Source organism: Caretta caretta, chromosome 1 (genome assembly GCF_965140235.1).
Source record: "Caretta caretta isolate rCarCar2 chromosome 1, rCarCar1.hap1, whole genome shotgun sequence".
NCBI classification, from domain to species: Eukaryota; Metazoa; Chordata; order Testudines; family Cheloniidae; genus Caretta; species Caretta caretta.
The window spans coordinates 246,318,352-246,345,035 of record NC_134206.1 but is presented as its reverse complement, the minus strand read 5'-3'; the positions used below and the strand labels follow the sequence as shown (position 1 = coordinate 246,345,035).

The window sequence follows — 26,684 nt, the reverse complement described above, 5'->3', positions numbered from 1 at the left end:
GGTAAGATGTGTGCATCTCTTGTTATAGTCATGGGAAGAGAGCCTGTGTACAACATACACTTCCTTTGTGCTTGTATTCAACTGCTGGAGAAAGACTGGTTTCAAAGTAGCAGCCGTGTTAGTCTGTGTTCACAAAAAGAAAAGGAGTACTTGTGGCACCTTAGAGACTAACGAATTTATTGGAGCATAAGCTTTTGTGAGCGATAGCTCACTTCATTGGATGCATTCAGTGGAAAATACAGTGGGGAGATTTATATACACATAGAATATGAAACAATAGGTGTTTTCTGCTTTCACCCAGACCACACCACACGATCCATTGTCTACAACCAAGCTCTACGATACAACTGCATTTGCTCCAACCCCTCAGAGACAAACACCTACAACTACAAGATCTTTATCAAGCATTCTTACAACTACAGTATCCACCTACTGAAGTGAATAAACAGATTGACAGAGCCAGAAGAGTACCCAGAAGTCACCTACTACAGGACAGGCCCAACAAAGAAAATAACAGAACGCCACTAGCCATCACCTTCAGCCCCCAACTAAAACCTTTCCAACGCATCATCAAGGATCTACAACCTATCCTGAAGGACGACCCATCACGCTCACAGATCTTGGGAGACAGGCCAGCCCTTGCTTACAGACAGCCCCCCAACCTGAAGCAAATACTCACCAGCAACCACACTCCACACAACAGAACCACTAACCCAGGAACCTATCCTTGCAACAAAGCCCGTTGCCAACTGTGTCCACATATCTATTCAGGGGACACCATCATCTGGCCAAATCACATCAGCCACGCTATCAGAGGCTTGTTCACCTGCACATCTACCAATGTGATATATGCCATCATGTGCCAGCAATGCCCCTCTGCCATGTACATTGGTCAAACTGGACAGCCTTTACGTAAAAGAATAAATGGACCCAAATCAGACGTCAAGAATTATAACATTCAAAAACCAGTCAGAGAACACTTCAATCTCTTTGGTCACTCGATTACAGACCTAAAGGTTGCAATTCTTCAAGAAAAAAAAGCTTCAAAAACAGACTCCAATGAGAGACTGCTGAATTGGAATTAATTTGCAAACTGGATACAATTAACTTAGGCTTGAATAGAGATGGGGAGTGGATGGGTCATTACACAAAGTAAAACTATTTCCCCATGTTTATTCCCCCCACCCCCACGTTCCTCAGACGCTCTTGTCAACTGCTGGAAATGGCCCACCTTGATTATCACTACAAAAGGTTTTCTCCCACCCCCTACTGCTGGTATTAGCTCATCTTAAGTGATCATCGGATGAAGTGAGCTGTAGCTCATGAAAGCTTATGCTCAAATAGATTTGTTAGTCTCTAAGGTGCCACAAGTACTCTTTCTTTTTGGAGAAAGACTGACTCACTTCTGTCAAATACAGAAATTTTCTATTTTAGTTTTAGCAAGCCTCTTATAATCTCTAGGGTGGGGAGAAAAAGCACCAAAGCTCCTTTTATGAAGTGTACAAAGAAATGAATATACATAATAGTTAGAAGAAACACTAATATATGTGGTCAAATCTCATTCATTGCAGTAGTGTGTTTTAATTAAAACACAGGGTTTTCCTTACTCACTTATAAGAATCCAAATCACAAGTCTTTTGTTTTAACCTACATGGGTATATTCCTGCAAAGGTAACTATTGCACAGCAGCTTTACTACTTATTTGAAAAAAAAAGAAAAACCACCAAAAACAAAACACCCATTAACAAAAAAAACAACCCACCACACCCCCTGTTCTTTTAGGAACCTTGCTTCAGGTATTACTTTACATGATAAGAAAACTCTTGTTATCAGCTTGCAAAACAAAAGAAATGTGTTCATTCAGTTAAGTATATTCCTCCTGAAATACCTTAGCCCAGAGGTTCTCAACTTTTTTCCTTCCTGAGGCCTCCCCCAACATGCTATAAACCTCATGGCCCACATGTGCCACAACAACTGTTTTTCTGCATATAAAAGCCAGGACCAGCATTACAGGGTAGCAAGCATGGCAACTGTCTGGGTCCCTGCAAATCTAAGTTCCTCAGGCTTCGGTTTTAGCCCTGGGGGTGAGGTTCAGGGCCCTGGAGTTCAGCCCTATGTGGTGGGTCTTTGGCTTTTTGCCCTGAACCCCAGGAAGTCTAATGCCAGCCCTGCTTGGTGGACCCTCTGAAACCTGCTTGCGGCCCTCCAGGGGGCCCCAGACTCCTGGTGGAGAACCACTGCCTTAGCCTATGAATTACTGTTTAATGATGGTCCTCAGTAAACCCCATGTAAAAGTGCAGTCAAGAAATATAAAAGTTAGTATATATGTTGGGACTATACCCCAGTCAGATACATACACACACGGTTTGCTAACATGTACTAAAACCACATGCATATAGCGCTCACTATGATAGAGAGCAACAGAGGTTCCCGAGAATAAGCACTACCTAGCCAGTTTTGTTTTAGAGTTAATCTACCCTGCACACTACTTCCAGCAGCATGTAGAGTACATACATTGCATGCCGCCTAGCACCAGTATAAACAGAGATGTTGAGGCACTGCTTAGGCAAGTAAAGACACACCTAAGCAGTGCATCCGTAGTCTACACTGTGATTTTTAGTTGTGTAGTGTCCCAGTGCTGAAGCCTTTCCCTGCTGCAGGGAGCTGCCACCGGTGTCTTTCCCCACCACCCTAGGGGAAGACTTCGGCAGCAGGGAAAGACTTCAGCAGCTCCCTGCTACCAGAGCCTTTCCCCTCTGGCTCCCCCTACCAGAGCCTTTCACTGACACACGTAGCTATACACCACAGCGTGGACAGTCTGGTTCTCATGCGCCCTGTAGCTACACGTACTCTACATGCCACTGCCAGTTTGTTACCATCTGCCATGAACCAGCTCCAGAAACCTACATTTATGAGTCTGCTGTACTTACCAGCTTTCAGAGGTCACCAGCCTCCCCTCAGAGAGAGGGGCCTTTCCGTGTGAGGCATATCTAGGAAAAACTCCCTCCAGCTGAGGAACTCTTCTGGCATCAAGCAACTGGAATGCAGTCTGCAGCTCACTTGAAATCATTAACCTGCTTCTGCTTTTCTAACCATCACCTGTTCACCTTACCTGGAAGGAACACTTATCAGAAATCTGATCCTAGCTCTACAGAGGCAGACACGCACAAACAAGTGCGAACAATTGTGCAGCTGAAACTTCTTTGGCTCAACACACATTGTTCAAACTAGAGTACCAACACCCCCCAAAACACACACTAGTACTGATACTAGAGCTGGTCCAACTACTATTCAAATGTTTTCCAGGTTTTTCCACATTTAATATATTTGTTTGTTCAAGGCCCAGTTTTGCTACTTACTCATACCTTACTTCACAAGTAGCACCACTGATTTAAACAGGGCAGAGTAAGACACTAGTCAGCATGAGTGACAGGGGCAAAGTTGGGCTTTGAATATATAAATTAATAATCCACCAGATCCAATTAAAAACAGACACCAAGGCTATAGCTAAATAATTTTAAAATGTATTTTAATAGCTGGGTCTTTAAAGGAAATTTACATACAGTGACATTGTGGTTCCCTTCATTCCCACCCCTACTGAAAGAAGCTACACAAGTGTGGTATATGGAAGGTGGGGCTATGGAAGGGGAAGAATTCCTTGAGCATTTTGTACACACACACACACCCTTCTACCTACCTAAGTTTTCTTCCATCACGTGTGTTTTTAAACTAGTGAGCAGAGCTGAACTAATTGCATTGTATATAGCATAGTGGACTACCAAAAATATGCATGTATGTACTTGGATAGCCTACCCCACTCAAGCTTTATGTTCTACATAATACTTATTGCAAACAAACAGAAGTAGCCACTATTTCTGCCCAGTTTTCTTCTCTCCTTCCTTAGTGAGTAGGTAAGGAAAGAGATGGGACACAGAGGGAAGTGTTTTGCTGGTGCTGGTCCAACAAAAACAAATACATTTCACACACTGAAGGACTACAGTTGAAAACTGAATTTTCCTCTGCAGCCAGTTCTTTATAAAATGCTGTAGCAATTGAGCACCTCTGACTTCTGCTGACCTCTAGTGCATCACCTAAACATGTCCAGACTGACAAAGGACAACAGTCAAGAAGTTGATGAAAAAGCTTATAGCATACATGATAGACCTGAGGAGAATACTCAATTGACCAGCATAATTTGAATTTACAGTGGCACTTGTTATGTCTCTTTACAGTGGGTTTTCAAATTGTGCTTTCACTGTACCTATTCACATACCCTGTGTGCCTTGAGAAGGATTTGATGATCCTAGAATATAGCATGTTTCAAAGATAATTTGCCTATTTTGTCAAATGCACCATGTCAAATGGATTAACACTTCTCAGTCTCCAATCTGAATTGCATTTGAAAGGAAGTATGGTAAACTAGAGGGGGAAAAGTAAAATTAATATATATTCTGGACCTTGCAATGGCAGGTGTCAAGCTACTAAAGCCAGTGACTCGGGATACTCCCAGAATCAATTTTAAAGACCCTTCCATTCTGCTTTATTGGAAGGATGTTCCAACAGTTGGGCTAGGACTGGGAAGCCCTGGGTTCAAGTCCTGCTCACCGACAGCTTCCTGTGTTACTTTGAATAATCTTGTGACCTCTCTGTGTCTCAGTTCCTCATCTATAAAATGGGAATAATAGCACTTCTACCTCACAGATGTGTGGTGAGAATAAATACACAAAAAATTCCAAGGTGCTTAGATATTACTTAAATATTAGATTAATAATGGGAGCCATACGAGTACCTCAGATAGAAACTGGTCTATTTTGATATTCATACATAACTGAACATACTCCTGGATTATTTTGCCAAAGAAATTCTGAAAGATCGTATGAGGTATTAAAGATTACTTTAAAAAAAAAGATCAATGCTCCTTCTCTCCATTGTCATGTACTGCATGTTGCTCTATATGTATGCTGAAGACCAAGTGTTTTATCTGTATTGTTAAAAACCTGAAAAAAAAATCTAAAAATCTGGTGAGATCTGTATTAGAACAATGGGGAGAAGGATTGGCAAAAGGCTGTTTAACAGAGTTGGCTTAATAAAGGGAAAGCAGAATTGCCTTTGAAACATTTGAGACACTCTTAAAGGTTGTCTAAGGAGGTTTCCCTGTACAGCTTCTTTCACTGGGTGTTTTCTAGATTCACTTCTTTTGGAAAATGAATATCACTGACTTTAAAACTTCAAGACCTGAAAACCTTGCTGTGTCATTTAAACTTTGTGTTTTTTAGTACCAGATTTAAAAAAAAAAAAATGATTTGAAACTAAACAGTCTCACTGAAGCTGGGTTCTGATTAGTGGCATACAGGAAATACTGAAGAGGTAAAATATTAATGACAATAGGATTCATTTGCTATCTGTAGCTGCCAAATGTAGCAGCTCAGCCTTTAGCTGAGGCTCAGAGTTTAAATAATTGCTAGATTTATGCTAGGATTTTTGGCTACAAATCATACAAGAGATAAGGAAAAACCCACAATGGGCTAATTAGTTACACAATTAATAGAGGGTAATTAAGAAAAGCAGCAACAATTTAGTTATTACTGTCAAAAATCACCTGCTGATAGATTTGCCCCAGCTGTTAAACCAGGAGCAAAGTAGATCTCCATAACTATTTAGGGGAAGGGGAGCAGAAATCTGAGCGAGTCAAGTTATAATAGTTAATTTTAGGGGAGAAAAAAATAAAAATCCTCAGAAATGAGCAGCTAACTAGAGAACCTTCAAAAGAGCTTGTTTGGTTTTGAAGTTATTTCCAGATTCTTTCCTTCTCTCTCTGATACACACACAGCTGTTCTCAGCTCCATGAATAATAAGCTACCCCTTTCAACATTTCCCATACACCATGTTACAATGTCAGCCTTGAGAAAAGCCTAGGGAAGTACTTTGATTACATAGTCACTTGTGTGACTAGATCAGAAAGTGGCCCTTAACTTAAAGCTTCTCAGGTGGCAGTCTTTGGTTACACAGATGCTAATTAAGGGCCCTTCAGATCTTATTTGTGCCAAAGAGCCAACAAAATACATTGAGAGGCAGATTTTAAAAATATATTTCTTATTGTGCTCCTGCAGCTTTATTTTAAAGATACCACCCATGTTCAGTATGAGACAGGGATCATCTCTTTTAGGAAATTTAGAATTAGAGCTATTCTTGCAGAAATAGTAACAATGAAGCCCCTGAAAGTGGCAAATAGCAGTGGATACTATTTGTACAGAGCACCAGTGTTCTCAGTGTTGATCACTTTAGATAAGCTATTACCAGCAGGACAGTGGGGTGGGAGGAGGTATTGTTTCATATTCTCTGTGTGTATATAAAGTCTGCTGCAGTTTCCACGGTATGCATCTGATGAAGTGAGCTGTAGCTCACGAAAGCTCATGCTCAAATAAATTGGTTAGTCTCTAAGGTGCCACAAGTACTCCTTTTCTTTTTGCGAATACAGACTAACACGGCTGTTCCTCTGAAACCTGTCATTATGCAAGGCACTGCATTTAGCCGTATGGAGTGGAAATCTATCAACTGCATGAAAAAACTTGTACAGATACAGACATCTTCCTTTCCAAATGCAAACAGATGGACATCGTACCAAAAGGACTGAAGGTAAAAAATCCATTACAATCTACATACCACACAGACTATGCTGACAGCTTGTGCCTCACGCTCTCAAAGAAACTGCGGAATCACCTGATCAAGATCCTCTACAGCAAACAGGGAAAGATTAAGAATGAGCTCTCAAAAATGGATACTCTCATAAAGAACCAACCTTCCACACAAACTTCCTCGTGGCTGGATTTTACTAAAACTAGACAAGCCATTTACAACGCACACTTTGCTTCTCTACAAAAGAAAAAGGACACTAAACTTTCTAAACTACTACATGCTACAAGGGGCCACAGCAATGGTTCCCTCACCCCACCTAGCAATATTGTTAACCTATCCAACTATACTCTCAGCCCAGCAGAAGCAGCTGTTCTATCTCAGGGCCTCTCCTTCTGCCCCTCCACCCCCACGAACATGATACAGTTCTGTGGTGACCTAGAATCCTATTTTCGACATCTCCGTCTCAAGGAATATTTCCAAAATACCTCTGAACAACATACTAATCCACAGAGGTCTCCCTGCCAACACTACAGAAAGAGGGATTCTAGATGGACTCCTCCTGAAGGTCGAAACAGCAGACTGGACTTCTACATAGAGTGCTTCCGCCGACGTGCACGGGCTGAAATTGTGGAAAAGCAGCATCACTTGCCCCATAACCTCAGCCATGCGGAACGCAATGCCATCCACAGCCTCAGAAACAACTCTGACATCATAATCAAAAAGGCTGACAAAGGAGGCGCTGTTGTCATCATGAATAGGTCGGAATATGAACAAGAGGCTGCTCGGCAGCTCTCCAACACGAGTTTCTACAAGCCATTACCCTATGATCCCACTGAGAGTTACCAAAAGCAACTACAGCATTTGCTCAAGAAACTTCCTGAAAAAGCACAAGATCAAATCCGCACAGACACACCCCTGGAACCCCGACCTGGGATATTCTATCTACTACCCAAGATCCATAAACCTGGAAATCCTGGGCGCCCCATCATCTCAGGCATTGGCACCCTGACAGCAGGATTGTCTGGCTATGTAGACTCCCTCCTCAGGCCCTACGCTACCAGTACTCCCAGCTACCTTCGAGACACCACTGACTTCCTGAGGAAACTTCAATCCATCGGTGATCTTCCTGATAACACCATCCTGGCTACTATGGATGTAGAAGCCCTCTACACCAACATTCCACACAAAGATGGACTACAAGCCGTCAAGAACACTATCCCCGATAATGTCACGGCTAACCTGGTGGCTGAACTTTGTGACTTTGTCCTTACCCATAACTATTTCACATTTGGGGACAATGTATACCTTCAGATCAGCGGCACTGCTATGGGTACCTGCATGGCCCCACAGTATGCCAACATTTTTATGGCTGATTTAGAACAACGCTTCCTCAGCTCTCGTCCCCTAAAGCCCCTACTCTACTTGCGCTATATTGATGACATCTTCATCATCTGGACCCATGGAAAAGAAGCCCTTGAGGAATTCCACCATGATTTCAACAATTTCCATCCCACCACCAACCTCAGCCTGGTCCAGTCCACACAAGAGATCCACTTCCTGAACACTACAGTGCTAATAAACAATGGCCACATAAACACCACCCTATACCGGAAACCTACTGACCGCTATTCCTACCTGCATGCCTCCAGCTTTCACCCTGACCACACCACACGATCCATCGTCTACAGCCAAGCTCTGCGATACAACCGCATTTGCTCCAACCCCTCAGACAGAGACAAACACCTACAAGATCTCTGTCAAGCTTTCTTACAACTACAATACCCACCTGCAGAAGTAAAGAAACAGATTGATAGAGCCAGAAGAGTTCCCAGAAGTTACCTACTACACGACAGGCCTAACAAAGAAAATAACAGAACGCCACTAGCGGTCACCTTCAGCCCCCAACTAAAACCCCTCCAACGCATTATTAAGGATCTACAACCTATCCTAAAGGATGACCCAACACTCTCACAAGTCTTGGGAGACAGGCCAGTCCTTGCCTACAGACAGCCCCGCAACCTGAAGCAAATACTCACCAACAACCACATACCACACAACAGAACCACTAACCCAGGAACTTATCCTTGCAACAAAGCCCGTTGCCAATTGTGCCCACATATCTATTCAGGGGACACCATCACAGGGCCTAATAACATCAGCCACACTATCAGAGGCTCGTTCACCTGCACATCCACCAATGTGATATATGCCATCATGTGCCAGCAATGCCCCTCTGCCATGTACATTGGTCAAACTGGACAGTCTCTACGTAAAAGAATAAATGGACACAAATCAGATGTCAAGAATTATAACATTCATAAACCAGTCGGAGAACACTTCAATCTCTCTGGTCACGCAATCACAGACATGAAGGTCGCTATCTTAAAACAAAAAAACTTCAAATCCAGACTCCAGCGAGAAACTGCTGAATTGGAATTCATTTGCAAATCGGATACTATTAATTTAGGCTTAAATAGAGACTGGGAGTGGCTAAGTCATTATGCAAGGTAGCCTGTTTCCTCTTGTTTTTTCCTACCCACCCCCAGATGTTCTGGTTTAACTTGGATTTAAACTTGGAGAGTGGTGAGTTTAGATGAGCTATTACCAGCAGGAGAGTGAGTTTGTGTGTGTATGGGGGTGGGGGGGGATGTGAGAAAACCTGGATCTATGCAGGAAATAGCCCGACTTGATTATGTAAAGAGTTGTCACTTTGGATGGGCTAGCACCAGCAGGAGAGTGAATTTGTGTGGGGGGGTGGAGGGTGAGAAAACCTGGATTTGTGCTGGAAATGGCCCACCTGTTGATCACTTTAGATAAGCTATTACCAGCAGGACAGTGGGGTGGGAGGAGGTATTGTTTCATATTCTCTGTGTGTATATAAAGTCTGCTGCAGTTTCCATGGTATGCATCTGATGAAGTGAGCTGTAGCTCACGGAAGCTCATGCTCAAATAAATTGGTTAGTCTCTAAGGTGCCACAAGTACTCCTTTTCTTTTTGCGAATACAGACTAACATGGCTGTTCCTCTGAAACAAGTGTTCTCAGGCTGTCACATTAACACTGGACTCTCTCCTTATACCCCAGTCCTGATCCTGAAAACATCCACATTTGTGTTTAACTTTACTCTTGTGTGCAGTCCCATTAACTTCAAAATTAAGTATGCAGGTGTTTCCAGGACTGGAAACTGAGTACATAGGCAGTACTCTGAATGGAATCAAATTATAGGGAACAATGGTTATTGCATTACCCCTTACAAATCTGGGAGTAGGTGGGAGCAAGAATAATTACAAGGCTAACTGTTGATTCAAACCACTGGTAAGACTTTGTAAACCTTTATTTTATTAAAATATTCTTGTATTAATGGCTGCTAGTTATCACCAGCTAAGTGGACACATTTTCAACTCTTAAGACTACACTGGTCAATGTAATACAAGTAGGTAAGGCTGCAATTCAGTCAAAATGCATTTTTAATAAAGGTAACGTAGTAGCATATTTAAATTAATAGGCATCATAACTAAAATTCAAACTTAGAATGATCTCACCCACTGGTGCCAACTCAAGGTTTTATTGCAAGTCTCATGCTCTTTGGTGTTTCTCTTAAAGCCCCAGCTCATGGAATAGTAGTTATTACATGAAAATCTCAGTTACTTATTTTAAAAGTGATCATTTCTAGCCCTCATGGCTGCAGAAATGATCTGGGAAATGTGACTCCTAGAAGCTCAGACAGTACAATGCAAATAAAAAGAATCCCACACTTAACTTTTTAATTCAGTCTCACATTATTTTGGTGTCCCACTCATGATTTTTGAAGGCTGCAATAACACTGACCCTGTGGTAGACTGGTTTCACAGTAGCAGCCGTGTTAGTCTGTATTTGCAAAAAGAAAAGGAGTACTTGTGGCACCTTAGAGACTAACCAATTTATTTGAGCATAAGCTTTCGTGAGCTACAGCTCCAGCTCACTTCATCGGATGCAACTGGTTAGAGTTGAAAAGGACTCTGCACTTCTAGATGGACCTGAAATACCTCTGTGGCGGGCTGTATGATGAAACAGTAAAGGAAATGTAAAGCGTATCCATTTGAAAATAAAAGTGGTATAGATGGAACCAACTGAAAAATGTCACTGGGGAAAAACTTACCTAATACAGTTACCCTTAAACCTCAAGAGAACTTGTTTAAATCTATAACAGTTTAGCTTTCTGCAACAATGGCTTACTGGCCCACAAATGCCAGTTACGCTAGTGTCATTAGCCACAATGATCCATTTCCTACTCACATTAAACCAATCTTTAATGAACTATTTTTGGCTTCATAGTCATAGTCACTTACTTGGGTCCTGCTGAAGTGTCACATACTGCACAGAGAACTGTGGCATTTTAAGCACAGACAAAAGATTAGAAGGTTATTCCACCACAAAAACATCCTAATGGGCCCTTTTCATGCAACATGAAGCCAGACTTTCTTTTTAAGTTAAACTTGCTCCCAAGTAGTGTTTTTGTTTTAACAAACTGACACTTGGGGCAATCCATATATATAAAATTTATTAATTCCATTTGGTTTTATGAATTCTATTTCTGACTGTAACCTTTGGATGGGATTAAAGCACCCATTTTATAGCAGAAGGCAGACCAGGTCAGAGTACCGGAAATAGGGCCATCAACAAGGGAATAGCCCAGCCCCAGTGGAACATGGGGGTGTATTGTACAGTAACATCACAGTAGTTTATGCTGCCAAAGCCACCTACTGTTTAAAATGCCACTTCCTCTGATAGGGCATGTCTGCAGAGAGTTAGTGAGTGGCAAGCTGAAGTGAAAATTGATAGCACTTTAGCCTGCTGTACACTAGCTGGCTGTGTGGTCCTTGCTACCACGCACTAAAAGTTCTGTAGCACACTTTGACATATTTACCGCATAGCAGCAGGGTCCACGTGGCCAGTTAACATGTGGCATGCTACAGTGTTGTGGATTTACACCCAATTGCCAAACACTAACTCTCCATACAGACAAGCCCTCAGACAGACACCATTTGCCTACAGCTAGTTCAAGAGGACATTTAACAGTCTCTTCGAATTTCTTCTGCTTACTCACATGTTGTCTCCGTTTCCCTAGAACTACTGACAAAGTACAACTTTACACATGCCTACTCTGAACAGTCTTCTTGTCTTCAGGTGTCAGAAGTATGCCAGTTTGTACATAAGTGCTTGAATTAGACAGATGTGAACAGCTACAAATATGATCAAGAAGAATCCCTGTTATGTGCCCTTTGGAGACAAAGAAAGATTCATATATTTTAAAGAGCAGAAGGGACCATTTATGATCATCTAGTCCAACATACTGCAGAACAGACTATAGACTTCCACCATTGGGAGTATGGCCATACCTCTAATGGGTGAAATAGGGAGTAATGTCCTTCATGGAAAAAAGTCTTACTTGCAAAACTTTTAATTGATAATTTGATGCAAATATTATACTATCAATTGTTCAAATTTTCTAGTATTCTTAAATGTTGAGAGGTATCTAGAACTCTAGATAAACTGAAACAAGGAAAATGAGCCATTCATTTTGGTTTTGAAGTTTGGCTGAACTGCGTTTTCCCCTCCCTCTTCCAAATCCCTCTGTTAGCTGTGTGCATGTTTTAGGTTATATGGTGAGTCCAGTGAGTAAAATGGTCAACCATTAATTAAGGATTACACCAATGCTTGTTAGCCAGGAGGAACAGATACAGAAAAAGTTTACCTGCACCTATTGGCATACAAATGTTGCATAATCGTAAACGGAATTTTGATTGAGAAGCCAGGGGGCAGGTGGTCCATGATAAGGAATGAGAGGTAGGTGTTCCACAAGGCACTATTAAGAAGAGGTCCACAACATGAATAAGTTTGACAACACCAGTTTTGAACACCTCATGTTAACAAACACGTGAAAAAGGACATCCCTGACTAGAGACTAAATTAGTCATTCCTTTTGCATCAATAGCTTGCCTTTTCCAAATGACCTGGGGAACTTGTGCTGTAGTAGTAACAGCACAAAAGCAACATGCTTCCTGAGCAGGTTCCTTTTTTTTCCCAAACCATGCACTTTTTTTGGGCAACATCCAAACTTCTCATGTTGCCTGCACATTGGATGAGTGAAGAGTAACAGGGTTTTTACACGCATGAACTAGTTTCAACATTGTAGGCATGCAGCTAGTTCAGGAACTATGACCACCACCACTGCCTCTCCATTCCCTGCCTTCTACCAAACATTCTAAAGGAAGTGGCTAAACGGGCATATTTTTATTATTTTGACATGATGCAAAACTCCCTCTCTTACTAACCAGTCACTGATTTATTGATAAGGACTTCATTAAGGGCCAAATCCTTTTTCTCCTACAAGTTAGCGTTATGGGTTGGAGAGGAGAAATTTTACAGCCTGCGTTAAGCAGTAGGTCAGATTAGATGATCATAATGGACACATCTGGCCTTTTTTTCCTTTTTTGGAAAAAAACAACCTAATCAACCAAAGAGAGTGTTTTGCTGTTAGCTTCTGGTTATTTTAGTCCTAAATGCTGAGAAACAAAAACACGAACAGGAAACAAATATGCACACTCAATGTTTGAGAAAAGCCGTCTGTACCAAATATACCAATGACCGACTATGTATCAAATTCAGTCAGGGTGGCTCCAATACCATCGATGTTTTTAAGTAAAGTTGGATGCCAGTAGTGCTGACAGGACCGCCAAGACTTAGGATACCAAATTCTGCATTTTTGTTATTGTCACACAACTTCACACTCTGCGTTGCTTCTATGGGAGGTATGTGCACATATATCTGGAAGCAGAATTTAGTCCATGGTGGTAATCTGCAAAATAACTGCAGAGTGGGAAATTGTATAGCTAAATTTCCAGCATGATTTCCCGTAAAACAATTGCTTGTACATTCTTCAAATTTTTTTTGGAGAGAAAATATTTTGAAGAGAACCTCCCCCTGTTCTTCCCAACTTCTTTCTGGATATTACACCTATCAGAATTTGTTGGACAATTCATGTAGAACCAAAAAAGAAAAATCCTGTGCATACCAGGGAAGTCCAATATATGGAAAGCTTTAGGTCACAATTGTGTCCACTGTGTCTAGATACAGTACTGTAATTGCTGTCTGCTTTAACTAATGCTCATTTTTGTTTTCCCTGAACACATCAAATAGCAATCAGATATTCAATCACTACAGTCCAATCAACCGTAATGCAGCGGGTGACTTACACCCAGGAGCAAGGAGAGCGGATGCCCAAAGGTAATTATTCATTTCCACAGGCAGAAAAGAGAATCAGGGCACTGTTTATTTTGTTCAGAACTCTCAGCCTCTATTTGATTCACTGTTTTAACACAGACATCCCTTAAAGCACTGCACAGCATGTCACTGAAGTCTCCTTTATTTCATCCCCTGCAAAAAGGAACAAATATAAAAAAAGCCCATAAAATATTATTTGAATAATCCCATGTGATCATATCCATTTGACAAGCCAAGGTACAGCAGCAGCAGAGGGAAATCACAGTCTTTTCTGCTCGACTTTGCAAATACCTTCTGCAGCAATACTGTACGGAATGCAGGTCACCTCAGTTCTCTGAAAGAGCAAGACAGGGATATAACACGATACTGCAGCATCTAACACTGCTAACGTGTAAGAGCCTGGCAGGCAATCCTATACCATGGGGAGGTAAGTGGGGCAGAGGTGATCCAGTAATTTTTTAATTAAAGGAAGAGAACCAAAATAAGCACATGCTACGCATAATTGGCCCTCCTCCCCACCAGATCTTAATAAAAAAAGAAAACAAAAAAAGCACCACATTCAATTTTTAGAGGAAAGTTCACATTTATGTATGAAAGGGAAAAAGCCATTGATGACAGTAAACAATCACTGATCTGTGTGCTTTGAGCAACGTCTTGAGTTATCTACACTCAAATGAATCCTCTCAAGTTACCCTACCTTGATTGAGAGTAGCCACACTACAATATTACACTCAGACTGCACAGAGTGACTGGATTAGAAGCTGATGGTTCTGTGAACTTGAGCCATAGCCTATGTCCTCTGATAGGCCAGCCAACTCAAATGAAAAGCACCACTACACTTAAATGTTTGCTTGTGTGGTTGGGACTCAAGTTACGAGCAACACTAGAGTTCTAGCTCAAGTTAACTCTGCAGCGAAGACAAGCCTTTAGCTATGCTCTTCATAATCTGTGATTAACCAGATTTCTACAGGCCAGGGTTTCTCAACACATAGGCTGTGACCCAAAATTAGGTCCCCAGAACATGTCAAAGGGTCCATGGCTCCAGTCCAGTGGGGCTGGCTGGGATTGGCTCCAGGGGGCCAGCTGGGCCTAATTTGCGTGAGTGACGCTGCAAGCCACACGCACCAGGTTGCAACACCCAGAGCACGGAGTCAAGACCGGCCACCTATGTGGGACTGGAACCACAGAAGCCACCACTGCAGGGTGAGCATGGACTGGGCTCTGCAAACACCCCCTAGGGCCTGCCACCATACTGGGCATCCCCAGGGTCTGTTTACTGGGTCCTGACAGCCATCAACATTTACAAATGGGTTTTGAGCCCAAAAATATTGAGAACTACTGGTGAAGATCACATGCCCTGCAATTTGCAGCCACCCCTTTAAAATCTAAGTTTCCAGTATAATTTTATTCAGCTTTTCATTAAATGTCAACGTCTAATCTTGCCCATATGCTCGTGTTTAGCTGATCGCCATATTTGGGGTCAAGAAGGAATTTTCTTCCAGGGCAGATTGGAAAAGGCCCTGGAGGTTTTTCACCTTCCTCTCTAGCATGGGGCACGGGCCACTTGCTGGAGGATTCTCTGCTCCTTGAAGTCTTTAAACCACGATTTGAGGACTTCAATAGCTCAGATATAGGGGAGAGGTTTTTTGCAGGAGCGGATGAGTGAGATTGTGGCCTGCGTTGTGCAGGAGGTTGGACTAGATGACCATAATGATCCCTTCTGACCTTAGTATCTATGAATCGGCAAATCATTTGTACTGGTCCTTTGGGTAGTCACTTAAGCCAGGTTTCACTTTACTTTTAATATAATCAGATTGGCATTGAACATATCATTATGAGTTACTGTGGCTTAGTTCGTAGCACGTTTGTCTAGAAGCTGGAAGGTCTTGTATTAAAAACCCACATCTGGATTTCACCTTATACTAAATGCTGATGTGCAGTACAATCCTTCCGGGGGTGGGGAGGAGGAGAGCTTGACTATTGGAGGCGCTGTTTTTCCGTGCACAACACTGAACTGGAATACTTACTGCCTGTCTATATATATTAGAGAGTCTATGATATGTCTCCCAAAGACTAGATATAACCTACAATGTCCCCTACATGAACAAATTCTGACATCCAGGTCCGTGCAAGAGACATTAGTTACTTGCGCAAGAGTCCGCGCAAGTAACAGTGGTTACTTCAGTTCCTGAGTCTGCTCACTAACCACACACAAAAAGCTTACTAGTTTATGAAGAGCTTTTAAATACCAGCTGATTACAAAAAGTCTAAAATCTGCTCTAATCTCTTCATAGTCTTCCATACAAGCCCATGGGTAGTTTTTCCATTTGTCTGACACCCAGACACAGTACTTCTGATGCTACGAATGTTGTGAGAATGCTCCCGACCCCTTGTAGTAACCTAAATAGCTGACATTTTCAAATGCCTAGCATGAGACAAATATTTCAATATTTTTTATTATTCAATGCACACAATACCTGACAGAATGCAGTTAGGTTGGGAGGTTTCCTCAAGGTCCAGTGTGCAGTTTATATTTCATAAACTGCACAAGATCTGGCACCCTTCCCATTATGCCAACATCCAGCTTTACAATGCATTAATGTTGTGCCTGAAGGCTAAAGTGTATGTTTTCAGAACAGGAGCTAGTCTGAGTCACTTTTCCCTGGGCAAGATTAAAAGGAGAAAATTTCCCAAGTGATCATGAAAATAAATCAAACTGGCTGTTCATTTAATTGGTGTGGTCTTATGATACAGTCATAGGAAGAACAGACTTCATCTAGGGGATTACACTGGTGTGGTTGCATAGGTGGCTAACTGCAAGATAGGGTCTAACATCCTTTGTTACCTTGGGTATGTCAATGTAACCTGTGTCTCCACTTCCCTACCTGTAAATGAAAATGTCCTTAATACAAGGATGTTGTGTGGACTGCATTTGGGAAGTAACCTGAATAGGAAGTGCTCTATATATTTGATGCATTATTATTCTCTCCTTGAATTTTGATATTATTCTTGCTCAAGTAAAAAAGTTAGCCCCCCATCACTATTCAGTTTCTCCATTTACTCAGTGCTGCAGTGAACAATGTCCTACGACTGCAACACAGTGTCACCATGGAAAAGGTATAATGCATTCATCTTAACAGCATCACGCATAAGGTGCAGATTGAGGCAGTAGGTTAGAGTAGCAGTTGTATATGGTTCCCTACACCTGTAATTCCCTTTCTGACCTCATTCACCTTGTCTCTGTCCTCTTCTGCTTCAAATTTCTTCCAGTAAAAACTTGCTTCTAACACAAGGCTTCTTAACCCACCTCTCCCCACTGAAATGTTGTAGTAAGTGAAAACGAAAGACCCACAAACAACAAGAGGAACGCTGATCACCACCATTTAGTCACATTGTTCTTGATTCCCATCCCCATCTCGACTTCTCCATGTCTATTTAGAGAGTAGCTCCTTTGGGTAGGGACCTTCCTATTTGGCCACTATAGATGTAACATACAGCCCTTTTAAACGTAAGCATCCCCATAATCATTGAACACTACAAGAAATTAAGAAATTAAAGTTTTTTTATGTATGATATTACAGCGTATAGGAATCAAGCAGTAATTCTTAAATAGGTTTCAGAGTGGTAGCCATGTTAGTCTGTATCAGAAAAAAAAAAAAACACGAGTACTTTGGCACCTTAGAGACTAACCAATGTATTTGGGCATAAGCTTCCGTGGGCTAAAACCCACTTCATCACATGCATGCAGTGGAAAATACACTAGGAATATATAGAGATTTTCTCACACACACACAGAACATGAAAAAATGGTTGTTGCCACACCAACCTTAATGGGACAAATTAATTAAGGTGGGCTTGTGACGATGTGACTCAGCAGGGAGGGGGGAGTGTTGACCTGGGAATGTGCCCTGGGGATGGGAGACCTGAGAGCCTGTCACCTGAGCCAGGAGGGGGAGGGGGAGGTGACACCTCTGCCCAGGAATGTGAACAGAGGCTGCAGCAGGGAACCTGCGGGGTGAGTTTAGTTGGCAGTTGGAGGCTGGGGAGAGGAACACAGGGAACCCCAGGGCTGGGGTCTAAGCTCCCTGCTCCCCCAGAAGGACGTGATTGAGGGGTCCGGGTTGTACCCACAAGCTCTGTTGTGGACTGTGTTCCTGTTGTCCAATAAACCTTCTGTTTTACTGGCTGGCTGAGAGTCTCAGTGGATCCCAGGAAGAGGGGTGCAGGGCCTGGACTCCCCCACACTCCGTGACAACTGGTGGCAGCGGCGGGATGGACTGCACCCCGTGAACGGCGCTTCCTGCAGTAAGTGACTGGGGAACAGTAAAACGAAGGGGGATTGACGGGGACCAGGCGTGCTGAAGATTCAGAGAGAGACGGTTTCGGGGGGTGGTTAACCCCTGGGAATGTGTGACCAGAGAGAAAGACTTTTGCAGTAACAGGGTCCCCCGGGGGATTGCAGCGAGCGGTCCCAGGGGCGGAGGAGTCTGCAGCTCGACCCTGGCAAAGAGGTGGTGACCTCAAGAAGGACTGGCACACTCAGGGCTTTTCCTGGAAACCGTGGGAAGCTGCCCGGCCTGCGAGTGGCCAGCAGGGAGATGTACGCTAAACGCCTTAAGAGTGACCTGGTGGAGCTGTGCAGGCAGAGGGGGCTGCGCATCGGGAGGTCCACCAAGGAACAACTGATTGCCCAGTTGGAGGAGAGGGATCGCTTGGATGACCCGATCCCTGTCCCTGAGGGGAGCCGCCCGGCAGACGCAGCGTGGGCCCCGGGGCCTGACCGGGCTGGGAGGGGTCAGACTGCTGCCGAGGACATCCCGAGACCCTTCCTACCTAGGCCTGGGGGAGGGGTTGGGGGAAGCCCAGCGAATACCGAGGGCACCCTGACCCCAGCACCCAGCAGGGGATCCTCCCGGCGGAGCTCCCCATCCCTGGAGCGGAGGCGGCTGGAATGGGAGAGGGAGATGAAAATGAGGGAGCTGGAGGATCATGAAAAACAAAGTCAACATGAGGAGAAACAACGTCAACATGAGCAGGAGGAGAAGGAGAGGGAACGTCAGGAGAAGGAGAAACAAAGACAGCATGAACTGGAGCTGGCCAGGCTGAGGAGCAGTGGGGCCCCGGCTGTGGTGAGTGCGGGGGGACCCAAGACTGCAAGGAGCTTTGATAAGTGCTTCCTGGCCCAGCGGAAGGAGGGGGAGGACATAGATAGCTTCCTGACAGCCTTTGAGAATGCCTGTGAGCTGCACAGGGTTGACCCTGCAGACAGGCTCCAGTTCCTCACCCCCTTACTGGACCCCAAAGCCGTGGAGGTGTACAGCCGGATGACAGGGCCGGAGGCAGGGGACTATGAACTGTTCAAACAGGCCCTGCTCCGTGAGTTTGGGCTGACCCCCAAGATGTACCGGAGAAGGTTCCGGAGTCAGCGTAAAACGCCTGAGGTCACCTACCTACAACTGGCCAACCGGATGCAGGGGTATGCCCGCAAGTGGACAGCTGGGGCCCGAGCTAAAGAGGACCTGCTTGACCTAATCGTACTGGAGCAGCTGTATGAACAGTGCCCTTCCGACCTGAGGCTGTGGTTGGTGGACAAAAAGCTCGAGAACCCCCAGCACGCAGGGCAGCTGGCCGACGAGTTTGTGAACAGTCGGTCAGGGGGTAGCCGGGAGGAGTCCCAAAAGAACAGGCCCCCCCCGATGCAGAGAGAGAGTCACCAGGGGGCCTCCCAGAGGGGAAATAGGGAGAACCCCCTCCCAAGGGGAACGCCTGGCGTCGGGCCACTCCGACCCGCTCGAGGGGACCAACGTGACCTGAGCTGCTATCACTGTGGCCAGAGAGGCCACGTACGGTCCCAGTGCCCTGGGCTCAGGGACAAACTGAGCAGACCCAACCTACCCAGGGTTAACTGGGTAGGGACCCAGCTGGACGAGGGGCAGACGACCCAGGAAAGGGGGCCTACCAGTTTACCACCTGCTCAGGAGGGAAGAGTACCCCAGGCCAGCTCCGCCAGAGGGCTGGAGGCTCTGGACTCAGGGTGCTCGGTTTACAGGGTGGGCGCGGGGCTGTCCCTCCGGAGAGAGTGCCTTGTTCCCCTGGAGGTGGATGGGAGGAAGGTCAATGGATACTGGGATACGGGCGCGGAGGTGACGCTGGCCCGGCCCGAGGTGGTGGCCCCAGATCGGGTGGTGCCCAACACCTACCTGACCCTGACAGGGGTGGGCGGGACCCCATTTAAGGTGCCCGTGGCAAGGGTACACCTGAAATGGGGGGCCAAGGAGGGCCCCAAGGATGTGGGGGTGCACCACCATCTGCCCACTGAAGTTTTGATGGGGGGAGACCTAGAGGACTGGCCAAGCAAGCCCCAGACCGCCCTGGTTGTGACCCGTAGCCAGAGCCGGCGAGGGCCACTGCTCCCTGACCTCGGGGAGGGTACCGCACCGGAGGCGCGGGACCCTACCCTGGTGGGAAGGGAGGGCCGAGGGGCACGGCTCAGAGAGGCTGAGGCCTCAGACCTGGCCACTGAGGGGGAACCGGTCCCCATCCCTTCCCCAGCCGCTGAGTTCCAGGCCGAGTTGAGGAAAGATCCCTCCTTGCGGAAGCTCAGGGACCTGGCCGACCTCGGTGTGGTACGGACCATGAGGAGAGGCTGCCAGGAGAGATTCCTGTGGGAGAAGGGGTTCCTATACCGAGAATGGGCTCCCACAAGGGAAGTAGAGTCCTGTGGGATCAGGAGGCAGCTGGTGGTCCCCCAGAAGTATCGCCGCAAGCTCCTGTACCTGGCCCATGACATCCCCCTCGCAGGGCACCAGGGAATCCGGCGCACCCGGCAGAGGTTGCTACAGAACTTTTACTGGCCCGGGGTCTTTACCACGGTCCGGCAGTATTGCCGATCCTGTGACCCCTGTCAGAGGGTGGGGAAGGCCCGGGACAAGGGGAAAGCGGCTTTGAGACCTTTGCCCATCATAGAGGAGCCTTTCCAGAAGGTGGCCATGGACATCGTGGGGCCTCTCAGCAGGACGACCAGATCTGGGAAGAAATACATTCTGGTGGTGGTAGATTTTGCCACCCGCTACCCCGAGGCAGTGCCCTTAGCTTCCATTGAAGCAGACACCGTGGCCGATGCGCTCCTGACCATTTTCAGCCGAGTGGGGTTCCCCAAGGAAGTCTTGACAGACCAAGGCTCCAACTTCATGTCGGCCCTGCTCCGGTGCTTGTGGGAGAAATGTGGGGTCCGGCACGACTGGGCCTCAGCTTATCACCCCCAGTCCAATGGGCTGGTGGAGAGGTTTAAAGGGACGCTAAAGATGATGCTGAAAACCTTTATGAACCAGCACCCGCAGGATTGGGACAAGTACTTGCCTCACCTGCTGTTCGCGTACAGGGAGGTGCCACAGGAGTCTACCAGATTTTCGCCTTTCGAACTGTTATATGGAAGGAGGGTGAGGGGCCCCCTGGACCTGATGAGAGATGAGTGGGAGGGGAAGGCCACTCCCGATGGAGAGTCAGTGGTGGAGTATGTCCTGATCTTCCGAGAGAGACTTGCTGAACTCATGGGCCTGGCCAGGGAGAATCTGGCCAGAGCCCAGAAGAAGCAGAAGGTCTGGTATGACCGCACGGCAAGGGCCCGTGCCTACGCCACCGGGGATCCGGTGATGGTTCTCATCCCAGTGAGAAAGAGCAAACTACAGGCCGCCTGGGAGGGCCCTTTCAAGGTCGTCAAGCAGCTCAATGAGGTAAACTATGTGGTGGAGCTGTCGAACCGGGCGCACCACCGCCGGGTGTACCATGTGAATATGATGAAGCCATATTATGCCAGGGGGAATGTGGTGTTGGCCGTGTGTGGACAGTGGGAAGAGCAGGGAGATGACCCTTTAGTAGATCTATTCCCTGGGACCAGAGCTGGTTCCCCCCTGGAGACAATTCCCCTCTCGGATCAGCTAACCCCTGCCCAGCAAGCTGAGGTCAGGGAGGTGCTGCATCCGTACCGACAGCTGTTTTCCAACCAGCCTGGATGCACTAATCTGACTGTCCACCGGGTGCAGACAGGGTCGCACCCGCCGATAAGATTGTCCCCCTTCCGAGTCACAGGGAAAACTGCTCAGGACCTGGAAAGAGAGGTCCGGGACATGCTGGCTTTGGGGGTGATCCAGCCATCTGCCAGCCCTTGGGCCTCGCCGGTGGTGCTGGTCCCCAAAAAGGACGGGTCGGTCCGGTTCTGTGTGGACTATCGGAAGCTCAATGCCATCACTGTATCTGATGCCTACCCCATGCCCAGGCCGGACGAGCTCCTAGACAAGCTGGGAGGAGCTCGGTACCTTACCACCATGGACCTTACAAAGGGCTACTGGCAAGTGCCGCTGGATGCAGATGCCCGACTGAAATCGGCCTTTATCACCCCTCTGGGGCTCTATGAGTTCCTGACCCTGCCTTTCGGCCTCAAGGGAGTGCCGGCCACCTTCCAGCGCCTGGTGGACCAGCTCCTGAGGGGGATGGAGAGTTTTGCCGTGGCGTATATTGATGACATCTGTGTCTTTAGCCAGACCTGGGAGGACCACGTGTCCCAGGTTAGACAAGTGCTGGACCGACTCCAGGGGGCTGGGCTGACTGTAAAAGCGGAGAAGTGCAAGGTGGGGATGGCGGAAGTGTCTTACCTGGGCCATCGGGTGGGGAGCGGCCGCCTAAAGCCGGAACCAGCCAAGGTGGAGGTGATCAGAGACTGGCCCGCTCCCCACACCAAAAAGCAGGTCCAAGCCTTTATTGGGATGGCAGGATACTACCGAAGATTTGTGCCCCACTTTAGCGCCATAGCCACCCCCATCACTGAGCTATGCAAGAAGGGGAAGCCAGACAAGGTGGTCTGGACCGAGCAGTGCCAGGTGGCTTTCCGGGCGCTGAAGGAGGCTCTGGTCAGTGGCCCAGTTCTGGCGAACCCAGACTTTGACAAGCCCTTTGTGGTGTTCACCGACGCCTCAGACACGGGACTGGGGGCGGTGTTAATGCAGGAGGATGAAAAGGGGGAGAGACACCCCATCGTGTACCTGAGCAAGAAGTTGCTACCCCGGGAGCAACACTACGCGGCCATCGAGAAGGAGTGCCTGGCCATGGTGTGGGCCCTCAAGAAACTAGAGCCCTATCTCTTCGGGCGGCACTTCACCGTGTACACCGACCACTCTCCCCTGACCTGGCTGCACCAGATGAAAGGAGCCAACGCCAAGCTCCTGAGGTGGAGCCTGCTCCTGCAGGATTACGACATGGACGTGGTCCACGTGAAGGGAAGTGCCAACCTGATAGCGGATGCGCTGTCCCGGAGAGGGGGCCCCGAACTTCCCCAGGTCACTGGTCACAGTGACCCCGCTCAGTTCAGTCTCGAAGGGGGGAGAGATGTGACTCAGCAGGGAGGGGGGAGTGTTGACCTGGGAATGTGCCCTGGGGATGGGAGACCTGAGAGCCTGTCACCTGAGCCAGGAGGGGGAGGGGGAGGTGACACCTCTGCCCAGGAATGTGAACAGAGGCTGCAGCAGGGAACCTGCGGGGTGAGTTTAGTTGGCAGTTGGAGGCTGGGGAGAGGAACACAGGGAACCCCAGGGCTGGGGTCTAAGCTCCCTGCTCCCCCAGAAGGACGTGATTGAGGGGTCCGGGTTGTACCCACAAGCTCTGTTGTGGACTGTGTTCCTGTTGTCCAATAAACCTTCTGTTTTACTGGCTGGCTGAGAGTCTCAGTGGATCCCAGGAAGAGGGGTGCAGGGCCTGGACTCCCCCACATTCCGTGACAGGGCTATTATCAGCAGGAGAAAAAAACCTTTTGTAGTGATAATCAGTGCAGCAGATGAAGTGGACTTTAGCCCATGAAAGCTTATGCCCACATAAATTTGTGTGTCTCTAAGGTGCCACAAGTACTCCTCGTTTTAATTCTCAAATAGTTTGTGATCTCCCTAGGGGCTCTCATGGTCCTTTATGTTTCAGAAGCTACCAGAGTAGTGGTGTGTGAATGTATAGCAAGGCCTTGCATGTATATAGTCAGTCAACATGATTACTGTGTTCATGTGTTTCCTTCATACTATGTATGTTGTGTAAGGAACAACTGGTGGGAAGGATGGGATACTAATCCAAGAGTGTAGTGAGAAAGAGGGTAACTGCAGAGGGTTAGTGAAACTGCAAAGGAAACGATAGCCACTGGGACGGAGTTTGCTGCTCATTTGGAGGAGCAGAAGAGTTACTACTCATGTCCTCACCACTACACTATATAATATGAAAATTCCCCTCCCACTACAGAAGCCCTATGGAAAATCCTTCAAGTAAACGGAAAGAGGAGGGTTAAAGGCTTTAAAAAAAACAAAAAAAAACAAAGACACCCAACAATATCCTTTTCTGGTAGCAGTAGCAAGAGCACTAGCATATCATATCAACCTACTCATAAACAACTTCTTAAAATTCCAGCGCAGCCACTGTCACTGATCATGAGTTTAATAAAAAGTTTGTTCGTATGAGGTTCACACGTGCAGGCAAATCTGAGTTGACAGTTTCCCTTTAACACTGTGCTTTAAATTTAGGGGGTGGCAGCTGGCATTTCAAGCCTGAATTTGTGTCAAACAGCAAATTAACACACGGAGTTTGTTGCTTATCCACAACAGGTGAGTTTTTTCCTTCCTTCCAAGGAGTAGTGCTCTGAAAAGCGAGACATAGTAGAAGTATTACCAAGGATGGAGTCTCAGGTTTACTGCTTCTACAGCTTCCATGTCAGATGCGCTCAAAATACAAGAGTCTTTTTTCAACCTGCAAGCCCGGCACGTTCAGACTGGGCTCTCAGAGCCAAGTTGGCTCCCTTCTATCCCCCCAAATCACCACCAGTAATAAAGGTTCTGCAAGGTTAATTGACACCTGTGTAACGCCCCTCCCCCCCCTAACTGCACAGGTGTGACTGATGGAAATTTAATAAATAAGCCTATTCAGGAGGCATGAGATGAAATAGAATCCCCAGATCATTTTGTTATAGCTATGTTGGCTCTGCAGAGATAACAGAGAATCCAATAAAAAATTGTCACTAGAAAGTCAGACAGCACTGAATGCACACATGGAGCATATCTGTGTAGTATGATGGTGCTATTTTTTCCATAGTCTTTTCTCAGTTCCACTCCAGACACTTTTGCACAGACTCACTAACCCGGACCTGCACACACTTGGCCCAGACAACTCAATTTTGAACCTCAAAAATTAGTTCTTGCAGAAACAAGCACTTTGGGGGAGGAGGGTTGAAGGGGGAGAAACACTTAAGATTTTTTTTTTACCCCAAAGAGAATTTTAAAAGCAAACAAAACATCCTTATGCCAACGATTGAGACGTCCAGAGAGAAAATACCTAATCTACTTTCATTGCCCGAACAGAGCAAAACACCACCAAAACCAGAGTAAAAAGTTATTAACACCCAACAGTGTTAGTTATGACATGATAGAAACATTTAAAGATATTATTGTATTATGTTATTGACCCAATGGCCAAAATTCCAGCTTCACCAGGAGGGATGCATTAGTCCCTGTAAAGTCAGAGCCATTTTGAAGTCTTGCTATTCGGCAAAAGATGCTTTTGCTTGTGTGTTTCCATTTTTATTAGTTATTGGTACTACCCTAGCCCAGTGGTTCTCAAACTTTTGTACTGGTGACTCCTTTCACAGAGCAAGACTGAATGTGACCCCCTCACCTTATAAATTAAAAACACTTTTTAATATATTTAACACCATGATAAATGCTGAATGCAAAGCAGGGTTTTGGGGTGCAAGCTGACTGCTCTCAACCCCTCCATATCTAATAACCTCACAACCCCCAGTTTGAGAACCCCTACCCTAGCCCTTTGGAGTCCTAGTCTTGAACCCCATTGTGCTAGGCACTGTACAAACAGAATAAAAAGGCCCTGCCCCAAACTGCTTGCCATCAAGGAGACATTCCAAACCTGAGAGAAGGAGGGGGGGGGGGAGGTAATATCTTTTCCTGGACCAGCTTCTACTGAGGAGAGAGGCAAGCTTTGGAGCCAGACCTCAAGAGCTCTGTGTAAACTGGAACGCCTGTGTCGCTCACCAACAGCGGTTGGTCCCGCAGGAGAGGTTACCTCACTCCCCACCCCCTTGTCTAGTCTCCTGGGCCCCACACCGCCACTCCAAAGCGTACGCAGTTTGACAGGCTTTCCCGCGCTCAGGCAGCCGGTGCGGACGGAGACCCCGGGCCGGAGAGCGGAGGCGGCCGGGCGGGCTGGCCAGGTTCAGCGCCGGGGGGGGGGAAAGAAAACCGGGAGGCGCGCGCGGGTTGTTACCTGCTGCTTCCTCCCGAGCCTCCTCTCCCGGCGGCGGGCGGAACCTGCCTCCTGCAGCGGGGGCAGCAAAGACCAGGGCCGAGCTGCGCAGGGTCGGGCTGGATTTCCTCCGGATCGCCATGCGCCTGAAGTTAGCGCTCTCCGCTCTGCTCATCCTGCCGGGGCCCGGAGGAGGCAGCTGGCGCGCCCTCGCTGCTCAGCGCTCCGGGCACAGCGGGGCTCGCATCGCACCGGCTCGCGCAGAGGGGCTGCGGCGGCGGCTGCTGCTGCTGCTGCTGCCCGGGCGCGGGGCTCGGTGCCGACGGCGCCTCCCCCGCCCGCAGAGAAGAGCCGCCAAGCTGCGGCTCAGCAGCCCTGGAGCGCTGCGGAGGCCGGGCTGGAAGGAAGCCAGCGGCGCTGGGACCCTCCCCAGCAAAGCCCGCCCCGTCCCTGCACTGCACTGCAGCTCCCGCTGGCCTTGGACCCCAGGCGCCCCCTGCACCAGCCC

At 46.9% G+C, this 26,684-nt stretch overlaps 1 protein-coding gene across 1 annotated transcript in view; it reads right to left on the bottom strand.

Annotated features, from left to right (window-relative positions):
- Positions 1–26,351, bottom strand: part of FGD4 (FYVE, RhoGEF and PH domain containing 4) — a 197,662-nt gene extending 171,311 nt beyond the window's left edge. Inside the window, exon 1 of the mRNA XM_048829817.2 lies at positions 26,198–26,351. Within this exon, the coding sequence (XP_048685774.1) occupies positions 26,198–26,351 (154 nt within the window). The remainder of the gene's footprint in view (positions 1–26,197) is intronic.
- Between the last annotated feature and the right edge of the window lie 333 nt (positions 26,352–26,684).